Genomic DNA, 20,189 nt, shown 5'->3' with positions numbered 1-20,189 from the left:
GCAGATTCATAGAAGCCAGGGGGCAGTGGCTGTGAAGGTGTATTGAAGCAGAACAGTGTGGCATGGACTCTCCAACTCAATTATATCAAGAGCACAGTGATCACGGTACTGTTATATTAGAGGGGAAGGGTGATCTTGTGGTTAAGGCACAGGACTGAGAGTCAGAAGATCTTGGATCAGTTTCTGGCTCTGCCACAGACTTTCTCTGTGACCGTGGACAAGTCACTTAGACACTTCAACGAGAGTTAGGTACCTACATAGCTTTGAGGATCTCAGTCTGAATCTCTCAGTGTCTCAGGTTCTCATCTGTAAAATGGGGAAAACAAAACTTCTTCCTCCAATTATTGCCGGCCTTGTCTACACGAACTGTAAACACTTTGTAGCAGAGGCTGTTTTTTCTAACTATGTGCACATCAGCTAACACAATGGGGCCCCATTCTCAATTGTGGCTTCTAAATGTGATATAAGTAATAAACAAAAACACCAGATTTAACACCTAAAAGGGCGATGCTCCTACGGGAACACTCTTAAAACTTTTTTTTTTTTTTGCTATTTAGTCAGATAAACAAACCATAAATGTACATCACACAACTCTAATCTGACATACCATGAAATTATGTCAGAATACATTTATTAAGCCATATCAGTATTATCCATTTGTATGTGGGAGTCAGGAAAGAAAAGGCTTCCTGAAAAGGGCATAACTTTTTCTCGGTGTGATGGCAGAGATACCATTTTTAAAAACCCAGTCTATGGTATATAATGACCTGGGAATAAACAGCCATACAAATAAGCACTCATCTCATTATATAAAACAACAGAAAGCTGGCTGAATTTAGCCAGGCACAATTTCCATTGGAGAAATCCACACTGGAGTAGTAGCTGCCTATGAGAGGAATGAAAGTGATGCACGCACTTGTCTTCATGTTCAGCACTACAGCAGTGCAGCTCTGCCGCTACAGCGCCTTAGTGAAGATGCTCCTATGCCAACGGGAGAACTTCTCCCGTTGGCATAGTTAATCCATCTCCCCGAGAGGCGATAACTATGTCAGGTGGAGAAGCCCTCCCATTGACCTAGCACTGTCTACCTGGGGGATTAGGTAGGCATAACCAGGTTGCTCGTGGGTGTGGATTTTTCAAGCCCACAAGCGACAAAGTCATACTGATATAAGTCTGTAGGGCAGACCTGGCCTTAGCTGGCCTCTCTTGTACTACCAAGACCTGATCCAAAGCCCATTGGAATCAGTGAGAGTCTCTCCATTGATTTCAATAGGTTTTGGATCAGCCCCCTGGAGAGCATCTTGCCAGGCTAAAGAGGGCATTTTAGTCAAAATGCTGCCTAACTAAATTTTTCCTCTTCCCAAACCCAATTCATACCCTGCCCAATAACTTACATTTCACAAATTTCTTCTCCAATTTCCTCTCTTGACTTCTTCACTGTTCTCAGAATTCATGTAGCAAAAGGCTTAAAGGATACCACCTTCACAAAACTGATATCATAACGTATTTGTTCATACCTAAATTTCCACTGACGAGGGCAATAAAATGGGGGCAGGCAAGAACCATGACACGATGTTTACAGCGTTTCCCCCCTTTTCAAAAACATAACCCAAGTTGAAAATTATTATACACCCCAGCAAAGTTAAAGCGATTCCACAAATTCAGGCTTCTGGAAGGATCAAGAAATATTACTTAAAAATAAAAACAAAAAAATCTAGTCAGCAGAGTTTGCTGTCACTGGAACATCTGTGACCAACTTGATCTGCCTTTTCAAGATCCATATTAAACCTTTTAGGGCCCAGTCCAAGGCCTGTTGAGCTCAATGGAAGTCTTGCTGTTGACTTCAATGTGATGTTGGACTGTGCCCACAGCACACTTCTACTTTGAAAAGTCTCTATGCAAAAATGGCATCTTCTTGCCCCACACATCTGCTCCCTGCTGGTGTTCAGAGACATAGCTGCTGACTTGAATAACTCAGGTAAGTTTTTACTGCTCTTTATTTGTCTTAGCACTGCAGGGCAGCAAACTGAATCTGTGGGAGTTAGCTGGATTCTCTTCTGGTTTGTGCATCAACAGAATTGTAAATGAAGTCCCAGTTGCAAAACTAAATTCTGTCCTCAGATACCCCTTTGAACAAAATGAGCAGATTGCACAAGCATAAATGAACGCATAATTTGGACCACAGAATTTTTATTGCCAATGACAATGATGATGTACAAACCAGAAAGAACCCCAGATTCACTCTCATATACCTCACTGACTCTGCAGGGCTAACAGTTAGAATAACCATCTTTTAACTTGTAAACGGAGCAAATTTGATCTCAAATCACCGAAAGACAATGAACACGGAACCTCACAATACCATTTTTTACAGAGTCACTTTTCAGATCAGAATCAGATTTGAAATAAAAACCTCAACTGACATTTTCACTTATGCCCCTCCCAACCCTGGGGGAATGCCAAACGCACCTCAGCAACACCTCTCAACACAGTATGCAGAGACCCTCGGGAGGCCAACCCCTGCCACACAGAACAACTGCAAGGAAGTTGGAGTAGGGAAACGAAATGGGTTTGTGGGTGGGATGGGGACAGGATGGGTAGCCTCCTGACACTCTTCCAGGACAGCCTGGTAAGGGAATGGCCACTGGTGAAGCTCCTTCACATTATTCAGGAGCTCCTCCATTGGACCGGGGAGATGTCGATGGCTTTGGGAGTGAATGGACTGAGTGTATTTCTCAGATTCTCTATAACCATTACTCCCTCTCCTCCAGCGCACATCACTATACACACACAGGTAGAGGGAAGCGGATGGAGAGGAGCGTTCCAGCCTCCTATGGTTTCAATCTCTGATGAAGCCTCTGAAGTTTCACCAGAGATGATTTTTGGATGATGCTCTTGTCACTGTTAGGTCTTTCCCTCGGGTGGGCTTTCAGGTGCTCCACCAGGTCCGACTGCTCGCTGAAGACCTTGTCGCAGTCGGTACATTTGTAGGCCCCCTCCTCCTTGTGGTTTCTCTGGTGCACAGAGCGCTGTGAGATGTGCATTAGGCTCGTCTCACTGTGGGGCCAAGGGGAGGGCCTCTCCCCCGGGTGGGTTCTCAGGTGCTTGGCCAAGTTCGACTGCTCACTGAAGCTCTTGCCACAGTGCGGACAGATGTATGGCCTCTCGCCGGTGTGGGTTCTGCAGTGGGTGTTGAGATTGGAGAGCTGGCTGAAGTGTTTCCCGCAGTGGGGACAGGGATAGGGTCTCTCACCCGTGTGGGTCCGGTGGTGCTTCCTCAAACTCGACTGGTCGCCAAAGCTCTTCCCACAGTCGGTGCAGACATAGGGCCTCTCTCCCGAATGGGTCCTCAGGTGGGTGGTGACGTTGGAGAGCTGGCTGAAGCGCTTCTCACAGCCAGGGCATTTGTAAGGTCTCTCCCCTGTGTGGGTCCGCTGGTGCGTAGTGAGGTGGGATCTATGGATGAAGCTCTTCTCGCAGCGGGGGCAGGGGTAGGGTCTCTCCCCCGTGTGGGTTCTCTGGTGCTTGGCGAAAGTCGATTGGTCGCTGAAGCTCTTCTGGCAGTCAGGACACACATAGGGCCTCTCCCCAGTATGGGTCCTCAAGTGGGTGGTGAGATTAGACTGGTCACCAAAGCTCTTCTCACACTGGGAGCAGGTGAAAGGCCTCTCCCCTGTGTGGGTCCTCAGGTGGGTGGTGAGACTGCTCAGGTTACTGAAGCGCCTCTCACACTCAGGGCAGCTGTAGGGCCTCTCCCCTGTGTGGGTTCTCTGGTGTCTAGTGAGGTTTGAGAGGTGGCTGAAGTGTTTCCCGCACTCAGGGCAGGAGAAGGGCCTTTCCCCCGTGTGGGTTCTCTGGTGTACAGTGAGATGGGAAAGCCGACTGAAGCTCCTCTCACACTCAGCACAGGGGAAGGGTTTCTCGGCTCCATGGACTCTCGCGTGTGCCGAGAGCTCCTGCTTTTGCCTGAAGCTTTTCCCACAGGCCCTACATTTATACATTTTCTTTCCTGTGTGAATGCTGCTCTTGTGGCTATTCAGGTCTCTCTGCCCCTCGAAGCTTTCCTCACACACAGAATACGTACATGGTCCCTCACTTGTCTCCGACCTCTCTGGCACATGGGGCTTGCGCAGTTCCCTGAAAGTCCTTTCATGTTTCCTTGCGGTACCTCCCTCATCCCTGGCTGTGTTTCTCCTCTGCTTTTGTGACTTGTGCTGCCCTTTGCAGGTAGTTTCCTGGTCAGGTCTCTGGGAAACTCTCTCTTTTGATTTCCCCAATAACATTCCCAGCAGCTTCAGGTTCTCACGACCTTCTTTGTGATGCTTCTCAGTTCTGCTCAGGATCCCACCACCTGCAGGGAGAAGAAGAAAATCTAGATGTGACCTCCTGTGCTGCTAGTAGAAGGAAACCACTAACCATTCCCAGCAGTACAGTGTGACTGAGGCAGTCCTTCATCTCTCCCAGGATGTTAGCCCAGAAAGCACTTACTCTAGCTGGCACATTATGCAAGTGGCTCCACGTTCCAGGGCTGCTGGTGGTGCTAGAACAGGTGAAACCGCTTTAAGGGAGAATGAAATATTTCACCATAAACATTGCTGAGAGAAGAAAAAGGAAAATGCTCAATTTTTCGAGTGTCCACTAACTTTGGGTGTCCAACTTGAGACTCCTGAGGCCTGATTTTCCAGAAGCCAATTGGAGCTGTGGGGACTCAGCACTTCTGAGCATCAAGCCTTATCTGCTTGGGTTTTCAATCCCCATTGCAGAGTTTGGGAATAGCAGAGTTTTGTTCGGAAAGAAAAACTAAAATTAACTCTCAGGATCTACATAGAGAGAGTGCAGAACCTCATTCTCTACATGCTCCTGTGGAAGTCTAGAGCCATCAGAAAAGGCTTTGCTTTCCAGACTGGGATCCCAGTCATCTCAAGGGGAAGTTCACTGAGAAAGGAGAGCTCAGTCTCATTTCAACTCCAAAATCTTCACTGATTGTCTAAAAATCTGATTGTCTCTCGGTCTCACAACTTGGTGTCATATGGGATCTTGGAAGTACTACTGGTGAAGGGGAACTTGTGGGTATTGAGGTAAAGATTTCATATCAGCAATAATTGAACACGGTCTTTAACACAGCACTCTTTAAAGTGCGACTACACCTAAGGAGAAGAATTCAATGTGTACACGGCGAGTAAGAACCACCATGAACGTTAGCACTCACTGATTAGTGTTTATGTTGAACAGGGAAGAGTGTCTCGGGATCACGCAATAAGGCGGCAGCCTGGTTTCTTAGCAATTGGAAAGAAACAGTGTTGAAGGCCTAAACATTACAATGCATCATATGACTATTTAAATTGCATTGACTGAATTAGCAAAGCTATTGGAACCTACTGCTACATAGTACATGTCATACTTTTCCAGTTATGCTGCCATCCCTGATGGAAGTCTTTTGTACAAAGGGGAATATGTTGCATGACAATGCATGATGTGATACTGGTGGGAGTAGCTACGTGATCTTAGATTCCACTTCTGCATCAGTGGGAACTGATTGCAAGGGAAAGCTGTCTGTCTTCAAATTATCTGTGCCTGGCTGCTTCTTCTGGCAACATTCTTTTGGGGAGTTTCCCTCCATGCAGCATGCTCTTAGGGAAGAGCTGTGTTGCCTTATATCCTACATGGATAACTCTACCTAGGGAGACACAACCATTGGATCCTCCCAGTGTGATGTTATCTGAATAGTTCAGTGTTTCAACACAAAAACTGGATAAAAGGAGGAAATGCCTGCCCTAAAACAAATGTTAGAGGCTGGGAAAGATGAATATTAAGGCTCCATTCCCCAAATGAAATAATCACAAACGCAGAAAGTTTGAGCCAAATCCTCTGCTGGCATAATGCTAACAAAATCAATGGAGTTACACCTATGACTCACTAGGGGTAAGGAAGACTGTGATTTCAGAGAGAGAGGCAGAAGCTTGTCAGGCATTGGCCAAGACACAGTGAATCCTATAAAGGAAATCCAGTTCCGCAGCTTAGAAAGGGTCTCCATCTTGTCACTTCATTTGAGGAAGCTTGGATTATTACTACTCGCCTGGGGAGGGGCTTTCAGGAATAGCTCCATCCACTGAGTCCTGAAGATCCACAACCCACAGCTCTGACTCTCTTGGTTCTACTGGAGATATCAGTTTTGGTTTGGGACTTTTATAGCCTGTTTGTGGGAAATGAGATTGGGAGACATTATATTCCGTTGTTGGTCCCTGAGAGTGTGTTACAAAAGTATGTAAATGGTTTAACACCAGTACCCTTTGCTGGAGAAGATGTGTACTCTTAATAAATCCAAACGTGCTAATGGAGGCCCTGAGGCCAGGGAAAGGAAGATGGTCCAGTAGAAGGGCACAAGCCTAGGACTTGGGAGACCTGGGTTCCTGTGTAACCTTGTGCAAGGCACTTAGCCTCTCTGTGCCTTGGTTCCCCTGCTGTACAATGGGGATAATAGCCCTGCCCTGCCTCATGGAATGTCATGAGACTACATACAGTAAAGATTGTGAGGAGCTCAGATACTACATTATTGGAGGGGCATATAAATACTAAAGAGAGACAGAAAATCCAGATAGTTCAGAGATTATGCAGCTTGGAATAAAAGAAATAAAACTTACATTTACCCAGTGAAGATAACCTGTTATAGTCTTCTCTCTCAGGCATTGATACAACTCCTTCTGCCATTCCCCTAAAATATCCCTCTCCTCACAGAAGAAACAGACAAGACATCACCAGACTTCAACAGGATCTGAAATCACAAGCATTATAAACTCAGCATCTTTTGCTTCAGTCCCATCCTAACACCTGAAGCCCAAAGTCTGAGCTGGAGAATTGGTCTCTGTAGGAGTAATTCACAGTGATAACCCAAGGACCGCACAGCAGGTATATCATAGGGGATTTATCTATCCCCTGGATATTTCATCTGTGATGTGGGTAAATTCAGAGTCCTATGGGACTATGCCCTTCTGTTCCCATGTAGATCTCAGGCAGTGAAATTGGAAGGGCCCTAGATATGCCAGATGAATGAGGAAATAGGCTCTTTCCCCCCCCTTTCACTTTCTGATTCTCCATTTCTCCACTAGCTTCCATCTTCTTCTGGGTGCAATTCATGGTGGTGGTTTTTTATCCATAGAGATCTACACTGTTTGGAACCTACCTACCTTAGTGGCTGTCTTTCTCTGTCCATGTCCCACTACTACTGCTCAGATCATCTAGAGTACTTTTGCTCTCACTTTGCTTTTGTTACACTTCCATTCCTGGAGACAGGAAACAGCATGTTTTAGGATGAAGATTCACAGCTACAGAAATGCTCCTCTTCAGTGTCAGACCACAGCTTGACTGTACTGACCTTCAGAACACAGTGCAAGACACATCTTCTTGGCCAAATGTTTCCTCGACTATGGGCCATTAGCAGGTGGGTGACTGGATGTTTTTCTAAAAGATGTGCTCAAACAGGAATTATTTCAGGGAAGTTCTATGGCCTGTGTTATACAGGAGGTCAAACTAGATGATGACAATGGTCCCAGCTGGCCTTAATATCTATGAATCATTAATAGTTGGCTGGGTCCATACAAGGAAGAAGGCTGTTTATGCTGCATACTGTGGACAGACTGATGCACAGACCAATTTTCAACAGTATAACCATGCATGCATTTACCAACTATGCATACCAACAGAGTATTTGCTTGTTGAAATACTGTTTTGCATGCACAGTTGTTAGCTGAATGAGGCTCTCCATTTTATACATGGTTGTGGGCTTCTCTCGTTTTGAAAATCAGGCCCCTAAATGTCAGAATGCATTTAATCTATGCTCTTAAAAATCCTCCAGCTACCGTTAGGGACACTTTCTGCTGTAGCTCATGAAAGCTCATGCTCAGATAAATTGGTTAGTCTCTAAGGTGCTACTAGTCCTCCTTTTCTTTTTGCGAATACAGACTAACACGGCTGCTCCTCTGAAACCTTTCCCACCCTTGTCTCCCATGATTCAGGCCTTTCTCTGTCTTGGGAAGCTGCTGGGCACTAGCATTTCCTGTCAGTTCAGCATGAGGAATTCTGCTCAGGACCAGGTCAGGTCTGCCCTGACTCTGCACATGAAAGAGCAGAGATGTGGAGGAGAGGAAACAATGCAGAGAACAGGGCAGATGGAGACCCCAGAAAGAGCAGGAGACGCTCTAAGAGAAGGCCTGGATCCTGGGGGGGGGGGGGGGGGCACACACCAGCTCTGCCACGGGAGAGTCACTCACTGGGACACGGCCACTGCCGATGAGCGACCACCCCCAGCCCCGCTGCCCCCCTCTGCCCGCTGGGTGACATTTACCCTCCGTCCCTCCCAGAGCGCAGAGCCTCCCCCGAGCTGGCGGGGCTGCACCGCCCGCCCCACGCCGCTGCCCTGGCTCAGGCTCGCGCAGACCTGCGCTGGGCGAGGGGCCCCCTGAGCCGCCGGCCCCGCCAGGCTGCTGCCCCGGCGCTCTCCGGGGTGGGGACGCTCCTGGCCTGCAACCGCACACGCGGGGCGGCCCCTGCCCCGGTGGCTTAACAGGGCCCCCGCGGGGCTGCAGCCGCCCTGAGCGGGCTAGTCCCCTGTCCCTTGCCTTTGCCAGCCCCGCTTCAGGCTGCGGCTCCGGTGTGTCCCGGGGGCGGTGCCCGCTGCCTCCAGCCCCGCCGGCTGCCCCAGGCACTCCCCGCTCCGGCGGGCAGCGAGCTCGGCGGGGCACGGGCGGCCCAGCCGCTGCGGAGGCCAGGTTTCCGCGGGACCCACCGCCCGGGCACAGGAAGCCGAGGAAGCACCTCTCCCGGCCAGGCCGCTGGAGCAGCGCCGGGGTGTTAACCCTCCACGCGCCAGGCGCTTCCCGGTGTCGTTCCGCTCTCGCCTCCCCGCCCCCGCCTAAAGGGGCCGCTCTCTGCACCCTGGCAGGCGCCACGCCGTGAGTTCCCACCCCGGCTTTGTCACACTGGAGGATAAAGGGGTTAGCAGCGGGGCTCTGGAAACAGCCTTGAACTCTCTAGAAACAGGTGCCCAGAGCCCAGGTGACATTGATGGTGACTGTTCACTTGAGAGACCCCCCCCAAGGGGGCATGGCACGCCTGAAAAGTCTAAAGAGCTGTTTACCTGGGTGTTAGTTTTTTGCTACTTTTATGTCTAAATCTTAGGCTTCTTCATGGCCTGCTATAGGCAGGAATACTCATCTGTGGTCTGTTCTGCTAAGTAATATTGGTATTATTCATTTATAGTATGGCACAGCCCAAAGGCCTCAGTCAGGATTAGAGCTGCAGTTGTGCTGGGGGATGAAGACGGCTCCTATTGCAGGGAGTTTCCAGTCCAAAAGATCCTCAGCAGTGACAAAGAACATGAAGAATAATGTGTATTTATTTAGTTCAGTCCATTCTAGAGCTGTGAGGTTTGTCAGGGTGATGTTAGTGACAGGGCTTGTCTACACTTAAAACATGACAGTGACACCACCGTAGCTGTGCTGCTGTACTGCTTCAGTGTAGACACTACCTGTGCCAACATGAGAGGTTCTCCAGTGGGCATAAGTAATTTATCTCCCCAAAATACAGTAGCTAGGTTGGTGGAAGAATTTTTTCATTGACCTAGTGCTGTCTATACAGGGACTTAGTTTAGCATAAGTACCCGCTTCAGCAGTGGAGTTATGCCAACCTCATTTTGTAGTGTAGACCAGGCCACACACTTGGAAGCGCTGTTGTATCTGCAGAATGTAATCTTTTTCAATTAAACCAAAATGTTTATGCTTCTAGCCCTTGCAGAGAAAATCTTCAAAATGTGAATTGTTGCTGTGGTGCCTTTGGGCTGGTCTACAATGAAAACTAACATTAGCATAAGAACATGAGAACAGCCATACTGGGTCAGACCAAAGGTCCATCTAGCTCACTATCCTGTCTGCCTAGAGGGAATGAATAGAACAGGTAATCATCAAGTAATAAGTGATAATGTGATAAGTAAAAAATCCACACCCCTGAGATGTAGCTATGCCAACCTAGTCATTGGGGTAGAAAGCGTTAGGTCGATGGAAGAATTTTTTGGTTGATACCACCTCAGGTGGGTGGATTAACTACAGTGATGGGAGAACCCCTGCCGTGGATGTAGGTAGTGTCTACACTGAAGTGCTACAGTGATGCAGCTGCAGTGCTGTAGCTGTGCCATTGTAGCATTTTAAGTGTAGACATCAGGTTGCAGAGAGACGAGCTAAACAATAGCTCTAAGAGACTGATGAATTGCTCTATTCATGCAAAGAGGAAATGAACTAGGGAACTTAATGATAATTTAAATGTTAACATTACATTTGTTCTTGCTGATTATTTGAGCAGAAACATCCAGCTAACTTGCTTCTCCAAGTGTGGTTGGCTATTGCAGAAGTAAGAGATGGAATAGACCTACTGTATTCAGACTGTGGTGTGCATTTGAAGCTCACAGTTTGCTCACTGCTTCCAGAGTTCCTTGGAGGGGAGTCATCAAGAACTTAGGACAGGAAGAGAGTAGAAAACCAGTGTAGTGTGTGTGCTAGACAGGCTAAGCAGATCTATTTCTAAGCCATTGCAGAGTCAGGACGGAGAAGGAACAAGTCTGTTAGGACCACCTGAGCAAGGTTTAAAAGCACCCCTGGTCCGCCCCCCCCCTCCGTGGCTGATCTGCCCCCCAGCCGCTCTGTCAGTTACTGTCCCCTCTGCGGGGGTGGGGCCGGGTCTGAGATCGGGCTGGGGGCCCACGGGCGGGATGTACAGCCCTGAGCACCTCACTCCAAACACTGCTATGGCATTACGCATTCTTTTAACATTACCAGTATCAGTGGCTTCTGGTGAGCACAGTTTCTCAAAACTGAAATTACTAAAAAATTATTTGAGGTCCACCATGTCTCAAAATTGTTTGTCAGGACTTGCATTAATTTCAGTTGAAAGTAGCATTGCAAAAAATTTAGATTTCACTGAATTATCAAAAGACTACGCAAGTATAAAAACCAAAAAAATTCAGTTCATATAAATTCTTTTAATTTACGAGACACGGGGCGCACCGGAAGACACTTTTCATTACAGTGTATAGTTGAACCCAAATTGTTTGTAATTGTGATTTTGTTAAAATTAAATGAATATACTAGTAGGAAATTGTTTTATTTCACTAACTACAAATTCTCTGTTTTCATTTAAAAAAAATTTTAAACAGTCAAAAAACCCCCCAAAACAAAACAAAGAACATTGCAAAGTACAAACATATGTAAAAGCCCCCCCTGCCTGCAGCTTCCTGTACTTGGTTCTGAAATGACTGGGAAGCTAGTGGAGGTATTTGGGCATGGTTCTAGTGGAAGGGCTATATTTGTAAAGATTGAGTTTACTTCCTCAGGAGCTCAGCGGGGCTGTTTGGAGAGATCACATAATAAAACCATTATCGTCTAGGCAGCTCCAGTGTAATAAAGGAAACAGGGGAAGGGAAGGAATTCCCTGAGAAGCCCTGTGGGTGATGCATACCAAGAGTGCAGAGATCTGAGAATGTTTTGGAGAAAACGGGTAAGATGAGAGAAGATCATTATCTAAAGTCCGGGGAGTTGGAGGTTAAAACCACAGAGCTTCTTAACCCACCCTGCCCTAGAGAGGATCAGCACAGTCAGAGAGGGAGGAGTACTTAATAAAGATGGGACTTTCCTGTTCCCAGCCAAATATCCCTCCCAGCGCCATGTGTCAGAAGCGACAGGATCTGCATCTCCAGTGTAAACAACACCCCTCCACTGCCATGCAAAGAGCATGAATCCCCCGGGAGCAGCTGGGAGCGGTAAGTCGGGGCAGGGGCGTCTGTACTGGGGCAGGATCACAGCAGAGAAATAGCTTCTGGGGAGGGGGCAAGAAAACAGCGCAGAAACCAGGAATTGCTGCCTGTGGGAGCGCAAGGGAGTTGAAGCATGAACTGTGTGGCTGGAAAGAGATCAGATAGCAAACATCAGGGGACAAAACCAGCATCTGGGGGTCGGTGCAACTGCAGCCCAGCAGGGTCCCTGCTGCACCAGCCCTTTCAGGGGTAGCACATAAAAGGATCCACCTAGTTTAGTTTAAAAGGGAGCATGGAATGAAGTCACTCAAGAGCCAACGGGGAGGTTCATTGGGATTTCCCTCAGGGAATATTTTATTATTGCTACTTTGTCCCAAGAGCATAGCCAATATTTGGGGCTTTGAAGGGTTGTTTCTGTTAGGAGGAGAAATAGATTATATGAATCAGCTATAGTCTCTGGTACACTCCTGTTTAGTTACAAAGAATGCGCACAAAGTCCTGTTTCCCTGCACGTAGTAGGAACAAACAATATCAGCCAATGTCCTTGCTCAGTTTTCAAGCCTGCTTTTCCAGCGAGTCCTGGCTGGTCTGCATCTCCCTTGATGCACCACAGTCTCCCCTCTGGTAGAACCACTGGAGTGCATCATGACTGCACGTCAATTTTCATGATGCATTGCAGTCATGAAACGTGTAGGCCAGCCAGAAATCCTGTCCCATAGAGGAGAATGGGTTCTGCTACATGGGGGTGAACAACGCATCTGAAGTACCACAGCAGCTCAAGCAGACACAGTTCAATGTGGAAGAGAGCTGAAAGGAAACATTTCCATTTGGTTCAACAAACCAAACCAAAACATGTTGATTCAGAACTGTCAAAATGTTTCAGTGAAAAATATAAAAAAGAAATGTTTAGACATTTTGGAACTGAAATTTTTTGGAACTTTTTGTTCTGCAAAAAATTTCAATATATCTGGTTTTTGTTCCAGTTTGGGACAAATATCAAACAAATATCAAAAGATCTTGATTTCCTGCGGGGTGGAATTTTTGTTTTTCTATCAGTCCTAATCTCAAGTATTGTAGCCAGCAGTTAAAGCAGAGGCTCTCAACCAGGGGCATGCATACCCCTGGGGGTACGCAGAGGTCTTCCAGGGTGTACATCAACTCATCTGGATATTAACAGGCTACATAAAAAGCACTAGCAAACTCAATACAAACTAACATTTCATACAGACAATGTCTTGTTTATACTGCTCTATACACTATACACTGAAAAGTAAGTACAATATTTACATTCCAATTTATTTTATAATTATGTGGTAAAAATGAGAAAGGAAGCAATTTTTCAGTAACTTTTGTATTTTTAGGTCTGATTTTGTAAGCAAGCAGTTTTTAAGTGAGGTGAAACATAGGGATACAGAAAACAAATCAGACTCCTGAAAGTCTGGAAAGGTTGAGAGCCACTGTGTTAGAGCAACTGGAAAGCAGATGCCAATTATGGTTTAACATCAGTCCTGACAGTCTGCTAGCATTCCCTCGCCTAACCAGTGTACTGTAGCAGAAACTTTCCTGTTTGCAAGTGTTGTATTGAGTTCTGAAGGTGATAAGGGCCATAGTCATTACTTTCTTCTATGGCAGTGAGTTCCATAGTGCGGGGCCAGCTTCTGGGAATGTTCTGAGGAAAGGTGTGACAGAGTGGGATATGTCTGTACCCAATTGTGAGCTCCATTTTGTGTTTCAACGTCTATCTTGGATTGTAACCTCCATTATGACCTTCACGTAATAGTAGAACCTCCAATTTGAATTAGAACATCCATTTTGTATTAGGGTTTGACACCTACTTCAATGACAGTGGCTTTGTCTACACTTAAAACTTATGCTAGCAAAGCTGTCAGTCAGCGGTGTGAAAATACCACACACCCTAGCTGACGTAGCTAGGCTGACAAAACTGCCAGTATAAACAAAGCTGTGTTATCAGAAGAGGGCTTCTGTCACTATAGCTAACATCGTTCAGGGAGATGGTGTTCCTACACTGGCAGAAAATCTCCTTCTGTCACCATATGCTGCATCTACACTAGGGGCTGGCATAGGCTGTGTAATGTAGACATAATCTATGGCTGAGAAGCCACCATAGAGCAATCATGGGCCATCGACTTTAGTTGTCTCTCAACTACTGGCCCACTGCGAGGGGATAGTGGATTCTCCACAGCAGCCTGACTCGGGGCAAGAGGCTGGAATTTCCCAGTTGGAGCACATGGGCAAAAAGAGTCAGAGGCTGTATTTAAGAGGGGAGGGCTTCTCTGAGCAAGCGGACCAACCACCACCACATGTCAGAAGCCTCTTGGCTAGAGAGTGAGGACAAGGCAGGAGGGTCTGCCTAGCCTGAAACACTGACCAGACCCTGGACTTGTGGGGTGAGATCAGAGTAAGAGAGTGAGGTGGAAGCATTGCAGGACTGTTTGTTATTTTGCAAAGATCTATAACTCTCCAGTGCTCTCTTAAGAGTAAAAGTGGCTGTGGTTAAGAAGTGCCTTGGCTAAACCTGTAAGGGGGTTAACGGAGCAGCTCAGTGCCCACACCCAGATAAGGCTCTGAGGGCACATGTCAGGCTTGGGCGACACCTAAAAATTAGGTTGACAAAGCAACATCACTCAGGGCTGTGAAACATGTTGTGCCCTGTGCAACATAGCTAGGTCAACTTAACCCCACTGTAGAAGCAGCTAGACAGAAGACTTATTCGTCACCCTAGCCACTGCCTTTTGGAGAGGTGGATTACCTACACTGACAGGAAAAGTCTTACAGTCAATGTAGGAAGCAACTACACTATGGCAGTACAGTGGCAAAGCTGCAGTGCTATAGCTCTCCCATTCCAGTGCAGACACACTAGAAGCAGCTAAGGGCTTGGCCTGGTTTGGGGTTTAAGACAGCTGCCTGTAGAGCCCCATATCCCTTGGAAGGATGGCAGACACGGCAGCTGGGACTGGTAATTAGTCACTACCCAGACCCGGGGGTTTAGAAGCATGTGGGATCCAGCGGTTGGGTCCGTTCATAACAGACTGGTGTCAGTCCAGAGAGAGGGATTGGTCCAGGTTGTGATAAAAAGCTCAAGTGATTTTTTTTCTCCTGTTTTATGATCTTATCAAAGGGTCTAATTCAGCACCCATTGATGTGATTGGAAAGACTGCTTTTGATTTTGATGGGCTTAGGATCAGGCTGTAAAGATTTCAGATTTGTGACAAACTCTTTGCGATTCCCTTGGCTGAGGCACCCTTTCCCTCAGACACAGGGATGAATCATGTCTCGATTCTCTCTTTATTCCAGCAGGTGATGGGATCATGAGTGAAAACGAGGAGGAGAATCCACAGCAGGATGGTCTTCAAATAGAGGAACCAAGTGTAGCATTGTCAGAAAAATCCAAAGGGAAAGATTCCCAGAGCCCTGACTGGGAAGATGACTATGAGGATGAGTGGGGGACAGAAAATCAGGAGAGAAACCTTCCAGGAAAGAAATGGGGTGAATCTCCTCCCCGAGAGAGAGGTTTCAGGAAATTCAAAGACATCATTGCCCAGCAGAGGCCTCACACTGGAGAGAAACCTCATAAATGTCCCGACTGTGGGAAGAGCTTTAGTCGGAGATCAAACCTCATTCAGCACCAGAGGACCCACACAGGCCAGAGACCTTACAAGTGCCCCGAATGTGGGAAAACCTTCAGCCTGCGCTCGACACTTACAAGACATCAGCAAACTCACCTGCAGGAGAAGCCCTATAAATGCACTGAGTGCGGGAAGAGCTTCCGCCAGAGCTCAGACCTGATCACCCACCAGCGAGTGCACACAGGAGAGACACCTTACCGGTGTGCTGTGTGCGGGAAGAGCTTTGGGCGGAGCTCCAACCTGAGCCAACACCAGACCACGCACATGGGGGACAGACCCTATCAATGTGTTGACTGCCTGAAGAGCTTCCGGAGCAGTTCCGCCCTGGTGCAGCACCAGAGGAGCCACACGGGGGAGAAACCCTATCAGTGCTCTGAATGCAGGAGCTGCTTCTTGCAGAGCTCGGACCTGATCAAACACCAGAGGATCCACACCGGGGAGAGGCCCTACCAGTGCCCCACCTGTGGGAAATGCTTCAGCCAGAGCTCCTCACTCACTGAGCACCAGAGGACACACACCGGGGAGCGACCTTACCATTGCACCGAGTGCGGGAAATGTTTTTGCCAGAGCTCCACACTCATCCAGCACCAGAGGATCCACACGGGGGAGAAGCCCTACAGATGCACTGAGTGCGGGAAAAGCTTCTGCCGGAGCTCCAACCTGAATCAGCATCTGACAATCCACATGATAAAGAAACCTCATCGGTGCACTAACTGTGGGAGGGGCTTCAGTCAGCTCACTAACCTTACTATACACCAGAGAATCCACTCTGGACAGACACCCTAGGACGGTGGTTCTCAAACTTTTGTATTGGTGACCCCTTTCAGCAAGTGTCTAAGTGCGACCCCCCCCCCCTTATAAATTAAAAACATGTTTTAAATATTTAATGCTATTATAAATGCTGGAGGTGAAGCGGGGTTTGGGGGTGGAGGCTGACAGCTCACGACCCCCCATGTAATAATCTTGCCACCCCCTGAGTGGTCATGACCCCCAGTTTGAGAATTCCTGCCCTAAGAGCTATGGGGACAGCTTCACGGACCTACCAGCACCAGAAAATACACTCCACACAGAAAGCATTGCTGGCTGTCTCCCTCCTGGATAGTGGCCTACTCCAGGAGGTTCAATTCAGGGAGGGATTAGGGATATCTTCCTCCACCTTTAAGAGCTTTATCAGCTGGATAATCTTGCAGAGAAGGATCTGATCTGTTCTGTTGCTTTTGCTGCATGCACTGCAGAGTGAAACCGATCAGGATCATGCCAGTTTCATTCTGCTGCTGGGGTACCCTTTGTTATACAGTTGGGATCTGCAGAGAGGGCTAGGTGGAAGAAAATGACAGGGAGGGTCAGAGACACACAGAAGCAAGTGGGAAGGTAATGTTGCTCAGGGCTGTTTCCAGAGACTAACTTTATCCTTGACGCAGCTCTCATGTAATATATAATATACCTTCTAGGGCAGATGTTGATAGATACATGCAGGCAGGGTATATTGGCTCCACATGTGTAGAACTACTACAAAGCAGTGTCTTACTGTAGCTTTCTCACATGCTATGGAGTGGACATTGACACACCAAGACGGCCACAGCCTGGATTGAGAGAACACAGTATCTAGTGCCTGGATCCTTTGGGGAGAAGACTATGCCCTGGTCTATGCTAGGAGTTGAGGTCAAATTTAGCAGCGTTAAATCGATTTAACCCTGCACCCGTCCACATGATGAAGGCCTTTTTTTCGATTTAAAGGGCTCTTAAAATTGATTTTCATACTCCACCCCCGACAAGGAGATTAGTGCTGAAATCGGCCTTGCTGGGTCGAATTTGGGGTATTGTGGATGCAATTAGATGGTATTGGCCTCCGGGAGCTATCCCAGAGTGCTCCATTGTGACCGCTCTGGACAGCACTCTCAACTCAGATGCACTGGCCAGGTAGACAAGAAAAGGCCCGCGAACTTTTGAATTTCAATTTCCGTTTGGCCAGCGTAGCAAGCTGCAGGTGAGTGCAGAGCTCATCAGCAGAGGTGACCATGCAGAGTTAATCAGCAGAGGTGACCATGATGGAGTCCCAGAATCGCAAAAGAGCTCCAGGATGGACCGAATGGGAGGTACGGGATCTGATTGCTGTATGGGGAGAGGAATCCGTGCTATCAGAACTCCGTTCCAGTTTTTGAAATGCCAAAACATTTGTCAAAATCTCCCAGGGCATGAAGGACAGAGGACTTAACAGGGACTCGAAGCAATGCCGCGTGAAACTTAAGGAGCTGAGGCAAGCCTACCAGAAAACCAGAGAGGCAAATGGCCGCTCCGGGTCAGAGCCCAAAACATGCCGCTTCTATGATGAGCTGCATGCCATTTTAGGGTGTTCAGCCGCCACTACCCCAGCCGTGTTGTCTGACTCCTTCAGTGGAGATGGAGGCAACACGGAATCAGGTTTTGGGGACGAGGAAGATGATAGCTCACAGCAAGCAAGCGGAGAAATCGGTTTTCCCGACAGCCAAGAACTGTTTCTCACCCTGGACCTGGAGCCAGTACCCCCCGAACCCACCCAAGGCTGCCTCCCGGACCTGCCAGACGGAGAAGGGACCTCTGGTGAGTGTACCTTTTAAAATACTATACATGGTTTAAAAGCAAGCATGTTGAATGATTAATTTGCCCTGGCATTCGCGGCTCTCCTGGATGTACTCCCAAAGCCTTTGCAAAAGGTTTCTGGGGAGGGCAGCCTTATTCTGTCCACCATGGTAGGACACTTTACCACACCAGGCCAGTAGCATGTACTTGGGAATCATTGTAGAACAAACCATTGCAGTGTATGTTTGCTGGCATTCAAACAACATCCGTTCTTTATCTCTCTGTGTTATCCTCAGGAGAGTGATATCATTCATGGTCACCTGGTTGAAATAGGGTGCTTTTCTTAAGGGGACATTCAGAGGTGCCCGTTCCTGCTGGGCTGTTTGCCTGTGGCTGAACAGAAATGTTCCCTGCTGTTACCCACGGGGAGGGGTGATGGGCTAGCCACGTGGTTGGGGGAGGCAAAATGCGACCTTGGAACGAAAGCACATGTGCTATGTATGTAATGTTAACAGCAAGGTTTACCATGAAAGAGTGTACCCATTGTTCTATAAAATGTGTCTTTTTAAATACCACTTTGTTTCTCTCCACCAGCTGCATGTGTTTCAAGGATCACAGGATCTTCTCCTTCCCAGAGGCTAGTGAAGATTAGTAGGCGAAAAAAACGCACTCGTGATGAAATGTTCTCTGAGCTCATGCTGTCCTCCCACTCTGACAGAGCACAGACGAATGCATGGAGGAAGACAATGTCAGAGTGCAGGAAAGCACAAAATGACCGGGAGAAGAGGTGGCAGGCTGAGGAGAGTAAGTGGCAGATTGAAGAGAGGGCTGAAGCTGAAAAGTGGCGGCAGCATGATGAGAGGAGGCAGGATTCAATGCTGAGGCTGCTGGAGGATCAAACTAATACGCTCCAGTGTATGGTTGAGCTGCAGGAAAGGCAGCGGGAGCACAGACCGCCGCTACAGCCCCTGTGTAACCAAGAGCCAAGTTCCATAGCCTTCTCACCCAGATTCCCAAGAACGCGGTGGGGGGGCCTCCAGCCACCTAGTCACTCCACCCCCAGAGGATTGCCCAAGCAACAGAAGGCTGGCATTCAATAAGTTTTAAACTTTTAAAGTGCAGTGTGGCCTTGTCCTTCCCTCCTCCACCACCCCTCCCGGTGCTTCCCTCATCCATCACCTCTCCCGGGCTACCTTGGCAGTTATCCCCCTATTTGTGTGATGAATTAATAAAGAATGCATGAATGTGAAGCAACAATGACTTTATTGCCTCTGCAAGCGGTGATCGAAGGGGGGAGGGGAGGGTGATTAGCTTACAGGGAAGTAGAGTGAACCAAGGGGCGGGGGGTTTCATCAAGGAGAAACAAACAGAACTTTCACACCGTAGCCTGGCCAGTCATGAAACTGGTTTTCAAAGCTTCTCTGATGTGCACCGCGCCCTCCTGTGCTCTTCTAACTGCCCTGGTGTCTGGCTGCATGTAACCAGAGGCCAGGCAATTTGCCTCAACCTCCCACCACGCCATAAATGTCTCCCCCTTACTCTCACAGATATTGTGGAGCGCACAGCAAGCAGTAATAACAATGGGAATGTTGGTTTCGCAGAGGTCTAAGCGAGTCAGTAAACTGCGCCAGCGTGCTTTTAAACATCCAAATGCACATTCTACCACCATTCTGCACTTGCTCAGCCTGTAGTTGAACAGCTCCTGACTACTGTCCAGGGTGCCTGTGTACGGCTTCATGAGCCATGGCATTAAGGGGTAGACTGGGTCCCTAATGAAAACTATAGGCATTTCAACATCCCCAATGGTTATTTTCTGGTCTGGGAATAAAGTCCCTTCCTGCAGCTTTTGAAACAGACCAGAACAGAGTTCCTGAAGATGCGAGCATCATGTACCTTTCCTGGCCATCCCACGTTGATGTTGGTGAAACATCCCTTGTGATCCACCAGTGCTTGCAGCACTATTGAAAAGTACCCTTTGCAGTTTATGTACTCGCCGGCTTTGTGCTCCGGTGCCAAGATAGGGATATGGGTTCCATCTATGGCCCCACCACAGTTAGGGAATCCCATTGCAACAAAGCCATCCACTATGACCTGAACATTTCCCAGGTCACTACCCTTGATATCAGCAGATCTTTGATTGCGTTGGCTACTTGCATCACAGCAGCCCCAACAGTAGATTTGCCCAC

At 47.9% G+C, this 20,189-nt stretch overlaps 2 protein-coding genes across 7 annotated transcripts; one reads left to right on the top strand and one right to left on the bottom strand.

The window, feature by feature from the left end:
- Positions 1 to 601: 601 nt before the first annotated feature.
- On the bottom strand, positions 602 to 8,771 carry LOC311522798 (uncharacterized protein). 3 transcript variants are annotated; one of them, XM_084632286.1, is made up of 4 exons: positions 8,616 to 8,769; positions 7,185 to 7,280; positions 6,642 to 6,772; positions 602 to 4,351 (listed from the first exon to the last, which is right to left on the bottom strand). In XM_084632286.1, the coding sequence occupies exons 3-4, from the start codon at positions 6,706 to 6,708 to the stop codon at positions 2,832 to 2,834; spliced, it is 1,587 nt and encodes a 528-aa protein (XP_084488412.1). In that variant the 5' UTR covers positions 6,709 to 6,772; positions 7,185 to 7,280; positions 8,616 to 8,769; the 3' UTR covers positions 602 to 2,831. The 3 variants fall into 3 exon arrangements, with proteins under 3 accessions (XP_084488412.1, XP_084488413.1, XP_084488411.1); XM_084632287.1 differs by lacking the exon at positions 8,616 to 8,769 and adding an exon at positions 7,373 to 7,684; XM_084632285.1 differs by lacking the exon at positions 7,185 to 7,280 and having other exon boundaries at positions 8,616 to 8,771.
- A 78-nt stretch (positions 8,772 to 8,849) lies between these two features.
- Positions 8,850 to 19,248, top strand: LOC311522813 (uncharacterized protein). 4 transcript variants are annotated; one of them, XM_084632319.1, is made up of 5 exons: positions 8,884 to 8,948; positions 9,781 to 9,948; positions 11,687 to 11,803; positions 15,113 to 18,024; positions 18,598 to 19,248. In XM_084632319.1, the coding sequence occupies exons 3-4, from the start codon at positions 11,776 to 11,778 to the stop codon at positions 16,228 to 16,230; spliced, it is 1,146 nt and encodes a 381-aa protein (XP_084488445.1). In that variant the 5' UTR covers positions 8,884 to 8,948; positions 9,781 to 9,948; positions 11,687 to 11,775; the 3' UTR covers positions 16,231 to 18,024; positions 18,598 to 19,248. The 4 variants fall into 4 exon arrangements, with proteins under 4 accessions (XP_084488446.1, XP_084488445.1, XP_084488447.1 ...); XM_084632320.1 differs by lacking the exon at positions 9,781 to 9,948 and having other exon boundaries at positions 8,850 to 8,948; XM_084632321.1 differs by lacking the exons at positions 8,884 to 8,948; positions 9,781 to 9,948 and having other exon boundaries at positions 11,285 to 11,803; positions 15,116 to 18,024.
- The last annotated feature ends 941 nt before the right edge of the window (positions 19,249 to 20,189 follow it).

The sequence above is a fragment of the Lepidochelys olivacea genome, assembly GCF_965140295.1.
Source record: "Lepidochelys olivacea isolate rLepOli2 genome assembly, chromosome: 1".
Classification (NCBI taxonomy): Eukaryota; Metazoa; Chordata; order Testudines; family Cheloniidae; genus Lepidochelys; species Lepidochelys olivacea.
The sequence above is the reverse complement of the archived record's forward strand: the minus strand, read 5'-3'. Positions and strand labels throughout refer to the sequence as shown.